Raw genomic sequence first — 18,956 nt, forward strand, 5'->3', positions numbered from 1 at the left:
ATAACCACGTACGATTTTTAACGAGAAATACACTTATTAATAGAGAATAGATTTTATTACATAAATAAATACTAATTTTATTTGTCGCTGTTAAAAACAGATGATAAATATATATAAAAATTCAGACTGTGATATTAATCATTGTTAGGTTTACTAAAATTAGAGAATACTTATACGGAAGAATTAATGCTGAATATTTTTTATTTCTGGACATGATTATCAAATAATAATTATAATAATTATAAATATTAATTCAAATAATGGAGGTATATGTAAGCGACTATATCAATATATTTTTATATAAATGTAATTTTTAGTAATTTTACAATTGCAATCAAGTTATAGTAGTAATAGTTAAACTAATGAAAGAAGCGTGAACGCGTGGGTGAACTTATGATATCGCTTCACATTTCCTGGTAAAGAGATAACTAAGATCCCAACGGTTACCACGTGACAAACAGTGAATCGAGAACACCATGAAATTTTCTGAGAAAAAAAAAGTCTCTCATTGCACATCGATCTTATTACCAATTTAATACTGCTTTTTTAATTTTTACCTTTAATATATTCATTGTTTGTACACGCTACTTATCTCATATTTTTATAATCTAATTTTTAACAAAATATATTCTCGTATCTTTTATTTAGCAGAGAATACAATCATAATACATTACAATAAATAAAAATACAATTTGAAATAAACTAATACACTATAAGCGTTCGTAGTAGTAGGAAAAAGATGTCATCGTTTCCCGAGTAATCTTCTTACTTCCGTTCCAACGAGATATGAAATGTTATTCAGAAGCGTTAACGAAAGTTTTCTATAATTTTCAAAGCAGAATTTCATTTTTATACTTATGCAAATGAAAAACATTCATAGTACTAGATTGCCGAATAAATAGATCTGTTTAAGTTTTTCTATATACATATATATAGCAATAAAATCGTAAATGAGTCAAATTGACTCGCTTCGGCAATTTAGTGTTAATCCATTAATTCTCAAAGATTGAAAATATATTATTTTCAGCCGTTCGTTGGGTCCGGTAATAAATGTGGCAAAATAAATATGTAAGTATTTACTTATGATGTTCAAATGATTTAATAATTTATTATAAGTGTACTGCTATTAATAATAATGTATGGCATGTAATCCTAACAATTCCCCATTTCTCTTGGTTTGTTCTTGGCCTGCACTTTCTTTCTACTACGAGTGGCGGGCGTATTACCACCACAAATGCTTGAACATTGGCGTACTCGACTTCCCCACAGCCTCACTCTCACGACTCCTCCACCTCCACTCCTTCAGTTTCTCAGTGAGCTGTCGTATGGAGAGTGTCTTTCTTCACGGTTTGCTAGTCTTCCGTTGGTCGAAGAGGTTAGAATAATTTGTTTCTCAATTTTAAAAACCGGCGATACTCGTGTGATAAACCTGTGAATGATTCGCGATCCGTTTGTGTTCCATGCAACTGTGAATCCCATTGTTCCATTTACGAAACACGCGAGATCGTTCTTTTTTTCTTTCTGCAAACTTACGCTTCTGATTTTTATTTTAATTGTGAATTTAAAACTTAACGTTCAGCTTTTTTGTTTAAATTGCGATTCGCGATTTGTGCGTCATGTGATCCTACGAGATTCGATGTAGGCGGCAAGAAATAGATGTTAAAAACAAACGTGGTGTTTGAAATGTTATATACACAAGCGTTCAAGTATCTTTATCTGAACGCATTCCTGAAATAAGGATAAAAAAATCGTATTTTAAACAAAATTTATTGAATTTGCTGACAGATTTATCGCTTCATTTAAAAATGTTGAATATAATTTTAATTATGATTTTTCTTTGTTATACATAATTCTTCAGAAATTTAATTTTTTAAAAAATAACGTCAATTCGTTTAATTCAGTGCAGTGACTAATGTTTAAATTAATGAACATTAGGCAGATAAGGCGGGAACCATTTGCGGAATGCAGTCTCAGCAATAAAAAGTAAAAACTGTTGTCGAGGGATCTCGTTGCCGATGGACCCGATCGAGAATCAGTTCTCACCCTAACCTTTAAAGAAATTCGGAAAAAGTGAAAGTTTTTCATTTGGCGAATTTACGCGTGAAATTACAAGAAAGAGGACTTATCTAATAAAATTCAAACATGACAAGAGGAAAACACAAGAAGATATTGATATTAGCGGTGATCTGCTTGATAGCAGTATTTGCGGAACCCGAACCCTCCGATGATCTCCCGGATCGATTCGAAAAGAAATCACGAGACGAAGACAAATGCTATGATGACAATGGAAGGCCACGGGTTTGTACTAAATTTTTTTAATAATACGTTTATCTATTAGTTATTAAATTAATTGCAAATAATTTAAAATAAGCAATAATATCTTTCACATTAGGATGTGTGCCTCTATCACGTCATGAGATAATACGAATCTTCAATGTACGATCTGCACAGTATGCACTATATTTAATTCCTAAACAGTTTAGTCATAATTAAGAAATACAAATTAACGATCCAGTTTGAAAATATAAATATGTTCTGTTTATTCTTAGTCATTAAAATTCGTTTTCTTTTTTTGTGTGTGTAGGATATTACTACATTAGGTTATCAACGTAAAGTTCGAAGTTACAGTAACTTTCGACGATAGCTAGGGAAAGATAAAGCTAGACGATACAGTAAGCGTAGAAGAATTCTGAAAACGTAAAAAATTGTTCAGCTTTCGAATTTATTTAAAAAATCACTGATAGTTGTATATAATTTTATTTAAAAAAAAATTACGTTCGTGTTTTTGTACGTCCCGTATAATAAATATACCGGAAGTAAAATTTCTTGCGTGGGTGGAACAGTTCTATTGTGAAAGGTTCTCAGAAGTTACAGAAAATTTCGAATGGAATATTCTAGGAATTACCTGGGAAGGAAACTACCTGCGATTATTTAAGGTTTAGGTGATCCTGAACACCTTTTAGTACGGATACTTGGCAGAAGTATTTTAAACTTACCGAGCATTTTAAAATCAGTGTATAATCTTCTAAATCTACTAACTTAAAAAAAGAACAAAAGCAATGTAAAGATTACGAAATTCTATTTATTAAAAATTTATATTTACACGTATCATAAGAACGGGTATCAATGAATTTGAATTCCAAGTTACATAATACTCCGTCCGAAACAGAACGACTTTCTAATTGTAGTAACGCAAATTTTTGTTTAAATAAAGAAAAAATATTTTTGAACGCGTTTGTTGTAGAGGTGTATACCACCTTTCGAGAATGCAGCTTTCGATGTTCTTATGGAAGCAACGAACACGTGCGGTCAGGATCGTCCAACCGAATTTTGCAAACAAACCGGCGTTCAAAATAAATCATGCGAGATATGTCGGTATGAAGATCATTCAGCCAGGTATCTTACCGATCGTGATAATAACGATAATTCGACCTGGTGGCAGTCGGAAACAATGTTCGAGGGTATCGAATACCCGAATCAAGTTAATCTTACGCTTCACTTAGGTATGATATAACAAACGTTGAATTATATTTATACATAATTATTCATCTAACATACATGATGCGGTATTGATAATTTCGCGAATTTTATGCCGTTTAATTCAGAATGAATGTACAGTTAATTGAGATCGTTCCTCACAGACGGATAAAATTGACGAATCTTATAGCGTAGATAAAAGAAGGAGTTCATTCATCGGTATCCGCGATGAACTCTTAACACGTCCTCAATGTTTGTCGCCCTCTTTCTCCCGCCTCCTCAGCTCTTCTTTTCCCATTCTACACCCTTATCTATCAGGATGCGTATGTGATGAGATAATTCTCGGAACATGGACGATAAAGTAACATAGGCGAGTAATGCTTTGAAAAATTGATTTACGTTACCGTTATTACAAATATTATAACCTTTTTTCATCGTGAAATAATTTCGTTACTACATCGCGTTCATGTAAACGGATTTGAACGGTGACTTTAAGAATTTTAGAAACGGAAAGAACATACACGTAAAATCTCTGTCTGTGCGCCACATGTTCGTTTACAAAAGAATCAGCCACTTGCACCCCGCTTGCTTTACAGTGTGGAGAACTGCAATGGCGTAGAATTCGTTTATTTCTTAAATAGCTTTCACAAACTGGGCCGGCCCTGAGATTTCGGGGGTCCGAGGCGAACTCCGAAAAAGGGCCCCTTCGCATAAAAAAAGTACCTGAAATAAAATTTATAAAATTTTGTATAACCAATTTAGATTCGCATTTCCATCGATTACTATTCAAGTAAACACTCTTCTTGCATTCTTAGACGCAAAATCGTCTCATGGGGGCCCTAAACCTTGGGGGGCCCCAGGCGACCGCCTAGTTAGCCTAGGCCCAGGGCCGGCTCTGTTCACAAGAGAAATACTTTCGTTTGTCGTTACATTGAAACGTAGTAAATTTAATTTACATCACCCTTATTTTATTTAACTATTCTTTTAAATGATTGTAGGCAAGACGTTCGATATAACTTACGTTAGAGTGCTGTTCGAATCACCGCGTCCGGAAAGTTGGGGCATCTACAAGAGGAAAAATGATAAATCACCATGGGAACCTTATCAATTCTATTCCGCGACTTGTAGAGATACTTACGATTTACCGGATTCGAAAGAAACGGTACAAGGTGACGATACTAGAGTGCTATGTACTTCGGACTATTCGGACATATCGCCTTTGACAAAGGGCACCGTCGCATTCTCTACTCTGGAAGGTAGACCCTCGGCGTACTACTTTGAAACAAATCCAGCTCTGCAGGTATAATTTTCACCGTAATCGGGTAAAGGGAAATGAACACATTATTATTTGTGCGTTACATTTGTGTATTAATTCAAGGAATGGGTACAAGCAACAGGTTTAAGGATTACACTGGACAGATTAAATACATTCGGCGATGAAGTTTTTGGCGATGACCATGTATTAAAATCCTACTACTATGCGATCGCTGACGTCGCTGTTGGAGCACGTTGTGCCTGCAATGGCCATGCTGGTGAATGTGTAAATAGTACCAGCGTAGATGGAAGAACTCGCAGAGTATGCAGGTAAGATAATTTAGGTATACATGTATTTAACATACAGTGACTAATTACAGGTGATTCTATATTTTTATTCTTCATTTAGAATATTTTATATACAGTACGATGCGCAAGAGGAACTTTTTCTATGTTATTACTTAGGTATATAATATCTCAGTTAAAAATTATTTACAGATGCGAGCACAACACCGCGGGTCCAGACTGCAACGAGTGTTTACCTTTTTACAATGATGCGCCGTGGGGGCGAGCTACCACCACCGATGCACACGAATGCAAACGTGAGCATAAATTCAATAGATTTATTACGAGGAGAAAATGAAATCAGTCTTACTGAAATTTCTAGTATTTATTTTATACGACAAAATTGTATTCGTGAAGAACTCACACATATCTCGTCGATCTTACGAGATGATATCTTTGATGGTCCGGTATCCTGGTCGTTGTGTAGGTGGACCTTGGCAAACCTGCTCTTCAAACGGCTGTTTTTCGTGTTCTATATCTGGTGGCCAGGGCATATGGTTCGCCGCTATCATAAATCATATTTTCGTTCATCCGTTATTCAATACTGTTAGCACCAATGATCTTAGTATATGAATCTATAAAAAATTCAGCAATCTATTAACTTATTTAAGACTGAGCTCTTATTACATATTCCCAAGAGTCACAAATCTGTTTAAATTTCAAACCAATTGAATTTTTATACACTTTTTTATCTTTTATTTTTCATTCTTATAGGATCTTATCTATCCAATAACTACAACTTCAGTACCGATGATTTTTTATTTTATAAGAAGCTCTCTGTGCGTCGAGCAATTATTACTAATTTCAATAAGGAGGAAAGATTCCTTAGCGCAGCATCACCTTTCCAACCGGCCGAAGAGAGTTTGCGTTCACGATCACGTTGGCATTACCTAACCAGCTTTACCTTTTACGTTCCTTGCCTGTCCCGAAGTGGGGATTGTTGGCAATACAGGGGCACACAATGCAGCTTTTCTGTACACCGCAAGCGAGCTCAGTGCTTAAGAAACCGCGATACAAACGTACATTCATGTATCACGACAATCGTCCCTTACCGTTACACAATTTTTTATTAATTATAAAAATACTTTCATCGTCGTTCACCAATCAGCGGTATTGATCATTCATGGAACGTCAATTTTATTTACTTTCTGATCAAACGTCACCTGTCAATGCGAATAAACGATCAAGATATTGTTTAGAAAAAATCATGAAGATGAGTAAGAGTACTGTTAAAAAGTGGAATTAATAAAAGGACTTTCTCTTCTTCGTTCACTTGTAACATTTCCGCGATGGAATTGAAAGGGAGATTAATTGCGTGTTTAATGCTTGTAAACATGGTGATCTGTGAATCATCACGGTGGGATGGAATTCTTCCGTGGTACTCGGGATCCAGTAAATATCTAAATGATGTTAATGATATTTTATTAGGAACTTTTTTAAAATTATATTGGTATTCCTATGGATTTATGGAATGTCGTTGCTAACGTGGCTGAATTTTTCAGCTTGCAACTGCAATGGTTACTCGGAGAGATGCTATTTCGATAAGGAACTGTATAAGGCGACGGGGCACGGTGGTCACTGCCTAGATTGCAAAGCTAATCGCGACGGCGCGAATTGTGAACGTTGCCGGGAGAACTACTACCAGCGTCCGCAAGACAATTATTGTGTCGCTTGTAACTGCAACGAAATTGGTAGATTGATTCGTTTATCGTTAACATTAATATTAACATTAAGAATCGAGGTAAATGAAATATCGTGTTACAGGTTCTAGGAACTTGCAGTGTAACAGTGAAGGTAAATGTCAATGCAAGCCTGGCGTAACAGGTGACAAATGTGATCGTTGCGCGGCAAATTATTATAATTTTGGCTCGTACGGTTGCACTTCTTGCGAGTGTAACGTAGCTGGTTCCCTGGAAAATACGCCAAACTGTGACCCAATCAGTGGAGTTTGTACCTGTAAAGAAAATGTTGAAGGAAAACGATGTCGAGTGTTAGTATAGCCTTTTCAAGATCATTCAGATGCACTGTATTTTTCCATTTTCTATTCTTCTGTTGAAGTCAAGATCATATAATTTCTAATTATCATAATGAACAGGTGTAAGCCAGGATTTTTCAATCTGGCAACCCAAAACGAATTCGGCTGTACACCGTGTTTCTGTTACGGCCACTCGTCGGTATGCCGACCAGCAACTGGATATTCAAAAATTGTAATTGAGAGTATGTTCGTGAGAGGAGCTGAACGGTGGACAGCTACCGTGGCTGGTAATCCGATACCTCTTCATTACGATCCTCATACTCAAACGATATCTGCTACAGCACTGGATCGTGACAATGTATACTTCGTTGCACCTGGTAAATATAAGTACACGATGCTTCTATTGTAACGCGTTACTTTTTATTATTGACGTAATTAGTAGGGACCAGGCATTGTGGAACTGCATCACCCCCTATTTCCGCTTGACATTATCGATAACATTTAATATAATGAGTCTTTTTTTTTTAAATTCTTTCTTTATACTTGTACAATATATAATCCTTAAGCTTAATGTCAATAGCCATCCCCCAGTTTATGAAAAAGATAGAAAAATCTTTGTAGCGATGTGGTGTATGACGATCCGCCACTGGACTAAGGTCAAATAATAAAAATATGACGAATTTTTGAATACTGGTAATAAAGTTATTATATTTTGTTACATGCAGATAGATTTCTTGGTGATCAACGAGCATCTTACAATCAAGACTTATCTTTTACGCTGAGAATTGGTGAAGCTGGTCCTACGCCCACAGCTCGTGACGTAATTCTTGAAGGAGGAAATGGAGAACAAATTACACAGCCGATTTTCGGGCAACAAAATCGTATACCTACTGTGACTGTAAGTAAATAAATAAATTAATAAAGTTTCTATATTTATTGATTTGTAAATAATTATTTCAGCCACAAGAATATCGCTTTAAATTACACGAACATCCAAGTTATGGCTGGGAACCACGGTTATCTTCCCGTGCATTTATGTCTATTTTATCAAACCTGACAGCTATTAAAATTCGCGGAACCTATACGCATCAAGGTATAGTAATTGAAGAGAATTATTTGAAGTTATTATTAAAACAAATTTTTCTTTCTCTTCTATAGGTAGAGGGTTCTTAGACGACGTTAAACTAGAGACAGCTCATCGTGGAGCTGCTGGTGAACCAGCTGATTGGGTAGAACATTGTCAGTGTCCCCATGGGTACGTAGGTCAATTCTGCGAATCGTGTGCACCTGGGTTTCATCATGATCCACCGAACGGAGGTCCATTCGCTCTTTGCGTTCCTTGTAATTGCAATGGTCATGCAGACATTTGCGAAGCTGAAACTGGTATTTACATACTTATGATAAATTTATAATAATGATTCGTCTTCACATTTGGTTATTTATCCTTTCAATTTAATTCTCTTTAGGACAGTGCATTTGTCAGCATAATACAGCTGGTAGCAATTGCGAATTGTGTAAGCGTGGATACTATGGTCACCCATTGAAGGGTACACAAGATGACTGTAAACCGTGTCCCTGCCCAGATAATGGGCCTTGTATATTACTTGGAAACAATCCAGATCCCATTTGTTCTGAATGCCCATCGGGTAGAACAGGTATAAAAATATAAAAGAAAGGAAATCAAGAGTGACTAAGAACTTGTCGAATTCTTATGTCTATATATTCTATATTTTTTTTTTAAATTTAGGACCCAGATGTGAAACATGTTCAGATGGATATTTTGGAAATCCTGAAAAGGGTATCGCTTGCAAATCGTGCGACTGTAATAACAATATTGATCTAAATGCTGTTCGAAACTGTAACCATGAGACTGGAGAATGTTTAAAATGTGTGAACAATACAGCAGGTTTTCATTGCGAAGAGTGTCTTCCAGGTCGGTAACGTGTAAACGGTTGTATAATCTTTGAATGAAAACACTATAATACATGATATTTATAATGTTAATATAGGATATTATGGAGACGCTCTGTCTGAACTTAAAGAAGACGGATGTAAGCTGTGTCAGTGTTATCCGCCAGGTACAGTTGAACTTGACGATGGTAGAGTAGCACCTTGTGAACAATTGACAGGACACTGTACATGCAAGCCCCATGTAATCGGTCGAAATTGTGACAAATGTGAAGAGGGGTATTATCACATATTAAGCGGAGAGGTACTTAAGATTTTTCTTAGCCTTTCTTAAGTATAAGCATGTGATAATTATGAATATATATTTTAGGGATGCGCACCCTGCAATTGTGATTCTGAAGGATCTTACAATCGTACTTGCAATCCTGTTACCGGCCAGTGTGAATGTAGACCTGGTGTTACCGGTCAACATTGCGATGCATGTGTTCCTTACCAATACGGATTCGGTCGAGAAGGTTGCAAGCCTTGTGACTGTGATAGTATTGGTTCACAGGACTTGCAGTGTGACGCCAGTGGACAGTGTCCGGTAAGTATAAAAAGTAATACAATTACGAGCTTTGCAATCTTTCACAAATTTATTTCCATATTTTAGTGCCTCCAAAATGTGGAAGGAAGACGGTGCGATCGTTGCAAGGAAAACAAGCATAACAGACAAAATGGATGCGTAGATTGTCCTGATTGTTATAATCTTGTCCAATCAGCGGCTAATAGTCACAGAGAACGTTTGGCTGAATTAGAGAACACGTTAAAGAAAATTAATAGCAGTCCAACGGTTATTAAAGATTCGGACTTTGAGAAAGAATTAAAGAATGTTCAGGACAGAGTGAAGAATATCTTGCACACCGCTAAACAAGGATCTGGTAGTAAGTATAATTTCTTGAGTTCATTTGTATTTACTTCAAGTAAGATTTTAAGTGATAATATTTCAGATGAAAACAAGACACTGGTGGAACAACTTGATGAATTGCGCGATCAGTTAAATGAGATTGGTGAGATCTCGCTAACTGTTAACCTTACTGCTACTGATGCATATAAAACTGCCTCTGAAGGATTGATGAGCATTGATGAAGCAGAAAAAGTGCTTGACAAAATACATGGTCAATTAACTGTAAGAATGATGCTATATATTATATTATTATATACGTAGACATAGAAGTATGAAATAATTGCCTAGGTTTAAACTCTTTATCATTAGGATGCGGAAGATTATTTAGCCACCAGTGGGGCCACTGCATTAGCAGAAGCAAAATCGCGTGCGGAACAAGTTGGTCAACAGAACAAACAAATGACTACAATTGCACAAGAAGCGCGTGTATTAGCTGACTTGTAAGCAACATCTATTTATACGAAAGATTTATAATAATTTATTATCCTTTGTATTATTTCTCATTTACAGTAACGTCAACGAAGCCAAGAAGATTCATACACTAGCGGAGCAAGCTCGAAATACAACAATTGAAGCTTATAGCCTTGCAAAGAAAGCTATAGCAAAATATTCTAATATGACGTTCGTATTTATTTATTACTGTATTACAACAATTTTTAAACTGGTGCTTTGTGATATTCAAATAAATTATGTACTGCATATTTTTTAATTAAAAATCGACTTTATTTTTAGAGACGATATTAGAGGACTGGAAAATAAATTAGAATTACTGGAGCACCGTATGAACGAGGTGAAAAATCTTACCAGCATAGCAGCTACTAAATCGTCCGCTGTTTCGCAAGAAGCAATAGATTTATTGATTCTCGATTTGGCTCTTCCACCTGTTGACATTGATCGGTTACAAAGTCAAGTTGAAGAAGTGAATAACGAGGTAAACTTAAACCATAATAATTATAATTAATACGACCAACATTAACACAACAAATCATTGCAGGGATTACGGTTGAAAGAACAAGCGCAACTGTTGTTAGATCAAAATGAGCATCTTATAAATGAAATGACAGAGAAAGTAAGAAAAAGTGAAGAGCTTATAGAACGAGCACAAGATCAACAGGCAGCTACTGCTGAACTTGTTGCTGAATTAGATGGAGCTAATGAGAAAGCAAACGATGCTGTAAAACGTGGCGATCAAACTTTAAAAGAAGCTCAAGAAACATTGAAGAAACTGGGAGGTATGTCGTTTTAATTAATTCTAATGAAACATTTTTTATAAAAAGGAACGTTGGATGTTTTTTATTTTATTTACAATATTTCAGAATTTCATGCCGAGGTTGAACGTGAACGTATTAAAGCTCAAGATGCTTTGAAGGATATAGGAGACATTGAAGATTTAATTATAAACGCAATCAATCAAGCTGCGCAAGCTAATGAAATATTAACTGGTTCGGAAGATAATGCTAAGCTTGCTCGTGAAAGAGCACAAAATGCTCAGGTAAACTGATTTTTCTTTGAATACAAAGCACAATGTATAATTTACTACATGAAAAATATTTCCATATTAGTCATATGCAGAAGAAGCTAGCGCAAAGGCAAATGCTATCAGAATTGAAGCAAATAAAACTAAAATAGAAGCGCTTCGGGTAGGAAACGAAGCTGAGAAATTACATTCACGTGTCGACACCACTGATTCCATGATGAAAGGATATGAAATTCAAATCAGTCAAGATACAAATATTACCACAGAAGTAAGACATCAGGTGTAGATAATAAAGTCGATATTGAGATTAAATAATAATATCGTTACTGTGTTATTTTAGGCGAATCATAAAGTTGGTCAAGCTAAGATTAATGTAAGTTTAGCATCCCAACAAGTTGATAAAGCTTTAGCTGAAGTGGCTGAAATAATGAATGAGCTTGAAAATGTACCAGAAATAGGTAAATTGCTTTTTCGCCAATTTATATTTGAATTGACCCCGTTTTAGTCTATAAATTTAAACTTCTGTAACTTAGATGACGCTGACTTAAATCGCCTGGAAGAGCGTTTAGTTGCAGCTGAAAAAGAAATCGCGGCTGCAAACTTAGATCAAAGAATTCGAGCATTAACAGATGCAAAGAATTTGCAAACGCAATGGGTAAAAAATTACGAGGATGAGGTCAGTAGGCTAAGAATGGAGGTTGAAAATATTGGTGATATAAGAAAAGTTTTGCCTGTCGACTGCCATAAACGTGTACGATTGGAACCATAAATACTGAAATCGTTATCAGCCAATACTTAAACGTACGAGCGTTCCATTTTTTTTTTTCATATCACTAGAGGTGCCTTACATACAATGAAGGGATGAAAACCAAGAAAAATGTTAAAAGGTATATACATATCTTTACTATTAATAACTAGAGAATCAATCGTATTTCTTTCTAAAAGCAGAATATATATATTGCACATTATAGCTGTATGTTTAACAATAGTAAAAAATACTTTTAATTAAATCATATAATTATGATAGAATTGAGAATAGGATATAAAATATCAAATCATTCAGTAGATAAAATATTAATTTCATGTGTTTACATATACAAATGACTGCAATAATGAACACAATACCAAAGATTTAATATAGTAGACATATTTTCCTTTTTGTTATCATTACTAGACCATTTACATTATTCAATTCGTCTAACATTTTTATAATACAGCTTATTTGTACGTGTGTACAAACATGTATATAGTATCTATATACAATTATTTTATAATTTTTATGTCTTTTAAGTACTTTTCTAAGTTCTAAGAACGCTTCGAAAGTTCCTCCGAAAAAAGGCAAGTGTTTTAATCTCCAATGTACAAAATCGACTATAATACATTATTGTGACTTATTTATGCGTTTGTACAAGCTGAACAGTGAACAACTACTTTAATATTGTATAAATATTAAAAGTTGAAGGAAACATTTGTATAATCAAAAGGAGAACAGCAGAAGCCTAAATATATTTTACAACATATATCATGATGAATCATGTTTTTTTTTTACATATAATATTTCAATAAAATATTGAACTATATTTAGTATGAATAAAAAAAATAGTAAAACATTAAAACTAGTAAAACTTTTAACGAATTAAGTTAGTTACTTTTTGAATTTGGGGGAAGGAGTTTATAAAGACCCTGTCAAAAATATAACAACCGTGAGTATTTATTAATATCGCTATCGATAATTTATTATTGAAACAAAATTTAACATACTTGACTAAATGCTATGAAGAAGAACCAATAATTCTTAGGGAGGCTAAGAAATTAAATGATTCACTTAATTATAAATAAAATTATTAGAAACACCAATATAGCGGTCAACACTCCAATGGCTACCCATTGTCTCCGATCTAAAACAAACGGAAAGTAACATCGCATGCGTCACTTATAAAAAAGGTCAGAATCAAATAATTTTATCGTCGTTCATTGAACGACAATAAAATTAAATAAATAACATGTATTTATTATAAGGAAAATCAATACTATATATTTGGCCCTTCTTCAAACAATAAACATTGTACATTATATTCAACATGCACTTTTCAACAAGCAATTTATAATAACATTGAACATTTTTTATTTGATACCTTGCACTCAGATAATGAATTATAAATATGTCACTGCCAGATAATCGAGTAAACTTGCTGTTTATAAAATTTCATGATACGATACAGATATTCAATCCTTTTTATAAAAAATATTCTATTAATGTGAATTTCTTTAAGCAATTTGAGTACAAAGAATCAATATTGCAAACTAATTTAGTATTTTAAATGATCTATAAAAATCACATATTAAAGTTATTTAGAAATAACAAGCAGTAATTGTAACATTCATTAAAATATGGAAGCTCTAAAACAATGATTCTTATTTGTATTAATCTTTCTGAAATTGCATTGATACATATATATAAAAATTATTTTCACACAAACATATATAAGCAAAAAATAAGAAAAATGACATAATGTTTAAAATACACATCCATAAACATATATTTCAAAAATTATATTATATTCCATGATTGAGAGATTTTATATCATATGTTCATATACCTAAATGTTTAAGAAATTAAACATAATTGTTAAAGCAATATATTAGAAAACTATTATTATTTGAAATTCGATTGTATCATATATATGTTGAATCTTCTCAAACATAGAATCTAATTTGCAACAAGTTCTTATATATATAATCTTACTAGTATAATGGTTGTCTGAATCACTTAAATAGGTCAGGAATTTGTGGTACCTTACAGTAACATGTACAGTATAAATAAAGTCGCAAGTTTTATTTATCAGTGCATCTTCACAATTGGTCATTAATGAGAAATAATAAAGTATACTTTTTTTCCCTTTAGATTTTTAAATACATACTAGAATAGACGATTTCTGTTTTATGTATGAATTCACAACGTTATATTATTAACACTCTTTTAACAATGAAATGAACGTTTCATTTTCTAATTTTCAATTCTCTCTATTATGCCTAATTTTTCCTAAAAATAGAACTTTAGATTACCTGCAGTCTCTAATTTTCATAATACTTATGAACATTTTTTTATTCGCATTGGAAAAACAATCGATCAGTAACCATCGTACGTACAAATAATTGTTTTTACATTCTTCTTATCAACTTTTTAACACTTTTCTTTCGAACTCTATAGTTTTAGTTACATTCATTACACACATAAACTAAATGGCACTTTCACAATGCCATGCGAATGTTCCATAATAATGTGTACTATACTATGTTTATCTACACCTGAATCAATATGATAATATCACATGTTGGTATATATTGGAAGTAGAAGTATCAGAGATTTTAAAACATACTGGAAATATTTGTATATATATGTATCTGTCTATAAATCTATTACATTCAAATTTTCTTAGGCACAAATTAATCGTGCTACTTCCTGTTACTTTAACATTTAATTCCTGATATTTTGGCATAATTTTTCAAAATTTACATGTAAATGAGGTACTTAAATACAATTTATTATTTATCTAAATATCTTTAATATACATTTTATTCAACGATATACTTTTACTGATTCCATAACTGATTTATACTACACTTTTTTAGTGCCTATCATACTAGGTACATAATAAATACTTTGACTAAATGCAGTTAAACATTAATATTTTTCTTTCATAATTACAACTGGTCCATTTTAACGCTACATCTCTGATATTTATTAAATTTAAATATATGTTGGCTCTTTGCAAATTATTAACTTTAATTATTGTGTACATATAGGTTTTCAACCATTCTTTGCTTTGTTTACTCTCATTACAATAAAAATATAAGTAATATAATGCTTATAAAATATGAACATGTAGAAATGAAAAACAAAAATGAAAGGAAACATTTCTTTAATACCAATAATCAATAAAAATACAAAAAAAACACGAATAATTTAAGAACACTTTAAAATTCAAATAATGATTGCTACTAGATCTTTTATTTTAATTTAATGAGACTTCTACCCTTCAACAGCTCTTTGGCTTAATCACATTTTAGTACAGTTTGTTTAGAAAAAAGTAAAGAATTGAAGTGCAACAATGCTAAATGTAAGTTATAATTAGTTTAAAAAGTGTAAGAGGAATGTATGTAGTGATCGTGATATGCAATATTATTTTGAAAGCAAAATGAATGGTTAATATCATACTTGTCAGAAAGTTCCATAATTTTCCACTAGGTTTTGTAAATTATGTCATTAGTTTTATGTTACACAAAAATTAGGTGCATATAATCAAGCTAAATTAATAAAATAAAATAAAATAAAGCAAATAATGAAGCAAAAGAAAATGTGTTTCACGTATGTTACTAAATAATTATAGTTAAATTATAATAACGATATTTATTTAATCTCCAGAACATAAAAAACAGTTAGTTATTGTATTTGATAAGAATGATAAAGAAGAAGGTTTAGAGGCAAGATCAGAAACACTAGATGTTGCAGTAGTAGGAGCAGGAATGTAATTATTATAGTTACCATTACTCATATGAAGAACTTTGGCCATTTTTTTCATTGTAGCATCCAACTTAGAATCTGTTACTTCTAACTCATTTCCAAATTCATCGAGCATACTGAAATAATTAAAATTATTTAAGTAAAAAAATTAATTTCATTAAATAACAAACGAATGATTGGTTAAACTTACACTGCTTGTTCGTCTAATTCGGTATTGATTTGCCTAGATACCGTTTTGAGAGTTCCAATACTTTCACCTATCATATCCAATTGTTCGTCTTGTTGTCTCATCATATCATTTTGTTGTTGTAATGTGTCTCCCAAAAATTGCCTATTCGGACTATCAATTTCATTTTCCAATTTACTGTATTTAGTTGTACCATGGTTGACAGGAACTCTGGCTGGACTATTGTCCAAAAGCGGCTGTAATATTAATATACAAATAGATATAAGAAAAGTACATAAATTATTAAATTCATGGAAGCTTACAGACAAAAAAAAATTATTCAATACAGAAAATTCTAAGCAACGACAAATAATTTAATAATAGTATTTATTTACATGCTAATAATATTAAGACTTATTGATTTACCGTGTAAACCATTTCCTTCTTTTTATAATTCCGATCAACAATATATTACTTGTAAATGCATAAAGAACGTACCGTAAAGAAAGAGAACGGAATTTATAAATTACATTTTAACTCTTTTACTGCGAGTAGACATTCTCAGCTGATTAAGATCATTAGCAATTTGACAGTTCTTCATAGATGTCGCATAGTACACGCATTGTAATTTACGAGCGAAGTTTAAAAATGTAAAGAATACATCACAGATTTTTGCTTTTAATTTTACTATTTTGATTAATATTTCGTTATATATACAATAGTTAATTATTACAAACCTGCCTTGCTGTACTATCGCGGTCCCGACCTCTACTTAAATTCATTTTATCCTTCATGATCTGTAACAAAACAATTGTATAAATTATATTAGAATTTTATTATTAACAATTAACTTTATCAGAATTACCTTAACTTCTTCCCTTGTTTCTTCGATGAAACGTCGTTGAACTGTTAATTCCTTATTATCTATTTTAAATTTTGTCGGATTCTTTTCTACGATACGTATATACATATATACATACGTTATTTGTTAAAGTAATATAGAATATGAATAAAAAGTTACATTAATTTTAAATGATGTATAGAACTACCGAATTTGTAAGCATTTAAAAGAGAATTTTTAATTTCTTAATAGGGGGACAGCTGACATTTCTGACCCCTCACCCCTAATTGCGCTAACGATACAGTGGACTAATGGTATTGAATTAACAAAAATGTGAATATCTGTTTTGCAAAAAATATATACGATTATATATTTGAAGTTTAGTATTATTACATGCATTAAAGGATATGGATCGTATCTTCTAGATCATCAAGATCCCATTCGATTGAACGTAAGGCTTTCCGTAATTCGGTTGTTGTCCACTCTAATTCGTCCCTTGAAATTGGGATTCCCCCGCTCACATTTGGACTTGTGACAACAACATCTTGCAATTCCGTCCACCGTTTGTATAAACCGCGATTTTTATTTAAGGCCTTACAAACTTCGCTAAAAGATAAAAGAAGGAATACATTAATATGTTATATATCTTTTGTAAACAAATTTCTGACAAATATTAAAGGTATCGTTGCTGTCCATAAATTGAATATCGTAATTACGATCTTAAGATTAGAAAATAAGTAAAAGCAATCGATCTTATTTTGATATGAAATATCAATCGATTAGCTTCCACTTTGCAATCGAAATATGTATTCATTTTGGCGACCTATCAAAATAATGGAATGCTGACTGGTAAAAAATCGAGCGCATTATGCAGAATCTTAAGAATGTTTCTTAACAATACGTTGAAATACTCAAATAAAAATAGACGTTGAATCTAATCTAAAGCATTAAGAAAGGAAGTTCAATGGTATTTTTTATAAATACAATGAACGAAAGAATACGTAAACAATTAAGATTAAGTGCCTACAGTTGTATGCGTATTAAGATAAGATTTGGAATAAAGGATTACCGTGAAACGTGTACACTGACGTTACAGTATGTTAGTGTTACTTGAAAACATCAGAAGCAAGGGTTTCTTTTATCTGTTGTATAGCTACCGACGGTTCTTTAAAGGGTTGATATATACATATGTATCTATACGTGTATGCAACATTTATGTCACGAAACGAATAACAAAATTTCAAACACAAAGTTACATATCGATATAATTTGCGATATCGATAAGTAATTGATTAGTGACGATTTGTATAGTCAGGAAGAATTGATCAAACATTTATAATAGTATATCATTTTTACTTACTCCTTGACGACAAAGAACGGATTCTCCAGCGTCATTCCTTCTTTTAATTTAAAGAGGTGGCCTTTCTCGCCGCCTCACGGCACCCACAGGAAAACGTATGCGCGATTTGCCGATCATCGGTAGAAATTCCGAACAGTCTTGACGGAAGCACCGATATTCACGAGAACCGATGACAATAATCAAATTGATACTTGCTCGCGCCCCACTATTATTCGACCGCGACGTCGTGGTGTATTGTGACGTCTGCTTCAAGCCTTTCTGCAGACGACTATTTATTCGATTTTAACGTTCGTGCGCAAACACGCCTCTTTAAGAGCCACTATAATATTGATTTCGTGTTGAAACACTTAAAGTGGAGTTCACACCCATATGACAATAGCATACCAAATAATCGAAATAATAACAGAGTATAGACAAAGAATATTAATATTTAATATTTACTAGCACTCTCTATTAGACTTTTAACAATACATAACGTTCTAATATTTCCTATTAGGGCGGTAAAGATATTTAAATAGTCAGTAGTATTTACCCATCTATAGTCACTAGTTCAAACTTGGACAACAGAGGAATTTCTATTTCGCGCCAATTTTATAAATACCTTACAACGAATAGTGCAGAAAATTTTTAAGTTATTATAAAATTGAATTTATTTTATTTTATACATGCGTAAATGATGAAT

At 32.7% G+C, this 18,956-nt stretch overlaps 2 protein-coding genes and 1 long non-coding RNA gene across 6 annotated transcripts; 1 reads left to right on the forward strand and 2 right to left on the reverse strand.

The window, feature by feature from the left end:
• Nucleotides 1-18: 18 nt before the first annotated feature.
• LanB2 (laminin subunit gamma-1) lies at nucleotides 19-12,208 on the forward strand. 3 transcript variants are annotated; one of them, XM_076690211.1, is made up of 27 exons: nucleotides 19-1,068; nucleotides 1,212-1,375; nucleotides 1,859-2,298; nucleotides 3,245-3,503; nucleotides 4,476-4,777; nucleotides 4,856-5,061; nucleotides 5,230-5,333; nucleotides 6,579-6,767; nucleotides 6,841-7,066; nucleotides 7,172-7,428; nucleotides 7,777-7,949; nucleotides 8,012-8,144; nucleotides 8,210-8,434; nucleotides 8,518-8,706; nucleotides 8,799-8,984; nucleotides 9,061-9,263; nucleotides 9,330-9,545; nucleotides 9,612-9,882; nucleotides 9,949-10,127; nucleotides 10,215-10,345; nucleotides 10,416-10,526; nucleotides 10,638-10,836; nucleotides 10,900-11,137; nucleotides 11,222-11,397; nucleotides 11,468-11,650; nucleotides 11,723-11,840; nucleotides 11,916-12,208. In XM_076690211.1, exons 3-27 carry the CDS (start codon nucleotides 2,143-2,145, stop codon nucleotides 12,149-12,151), a joined length of 4,866 nt encoding a protein of 1,621 aa, XP_076546326.1. In that variant the 5' UTR covers nucleotides 19-1,068; nucleotides 1,212-1,375; nucleotides 1,859-2,142; the 3' UTR covers nucleotides 12,152-12,208. The 3 variants fall into 3 exon arrangements, with proteins under 3 accessions (XP_076546326.1, XP_034189274.1, XP_034189283.1); XM_034333383.2 differs by having other exon boundaries at nucleotides 1,936-2,298; XM_034333392.2 differs by lacking the exons at nucleotides 19-1,068; nucleotides 1,212-1,375; nucleotides 1,859-2,298; ... (2 more) ...; nucleotides 4,856-5,061; nucleotides 5,230-5,333 and adding an exon at nucleotides 6,221-6,468.
• LOC143305683 (uncharacterized) lies at nucleotides 3,063-5,975 on the reverse strand. Its single transcript, XR_013062775.1, has 2 exons — nucleotides 5,917-5,975; nucleotides 3,063-5,651 (listed from the first exon to the last, which is right to left on the reverse strand). It is a non-coding gene; the product is annotated as an uncharacterized LOC143305683 (long non-coding RNA).
• Nucleotides 12,209-13,073: 865 nt separating the features above from the next.
• LOC117608477 (syntaxin-6) lies at nucleotides 13,074-18,558 on the reverse strand. 2 transcript variants are annotated; one of them, XM_034333685.2, is made up of 7 exons: nucleotides 18,275-18,557; nucleotides 17,324-17,520; nucleotides 16,939-17,033; nucleotides 16,811-16,870; nucleotides 16,098-16,330; nucleotides 15,929-16,023; nucleotides 13,074-13,280 (listed from the first exon to the last, which is right to left on the reverse strand). In XM_034333685.2, the coding sequence occupies exons 1-7, from the start codon at nucleotides 18,307-18,309 to the stop codon at nucleotides 13,204-13,206; spliced, it is 792 nt and encodes a 263-aa protein (XP_034189576.1). In that variant the 5' UTR covers nucleotides 18,310-18,557; the 3' UTR covers nucleotides 13,074-13,203. The 2 variants fall into 2 exon arrangements, with proteins under 2 accessions (XP_034189576.1, XP_034189567.1); XM_034333676.2 differs by lacking the exon at nucleotides 13,074-13,280 and having other exon boundaries at nucleotides 15,289-16,023; nucleotides 18,275-18,558.
• Nucleotides 18,559-18,956: the final 398 nt, after the last annotated feature.

This window comes from Osmia lignaria, chromosome 9 (genome assembly GCF_051020975.1).
Source record: "Osmia lignaria lignaria isolate PbOS001 chromosome 9, iyOsmLign1, whole genome shotgun sequence".
NCBI lineage: Eukaryota > Metazoa > Arthropoda > Insecta > Hymenoptera > Megachilidae > Osmia > Osmia lignaria.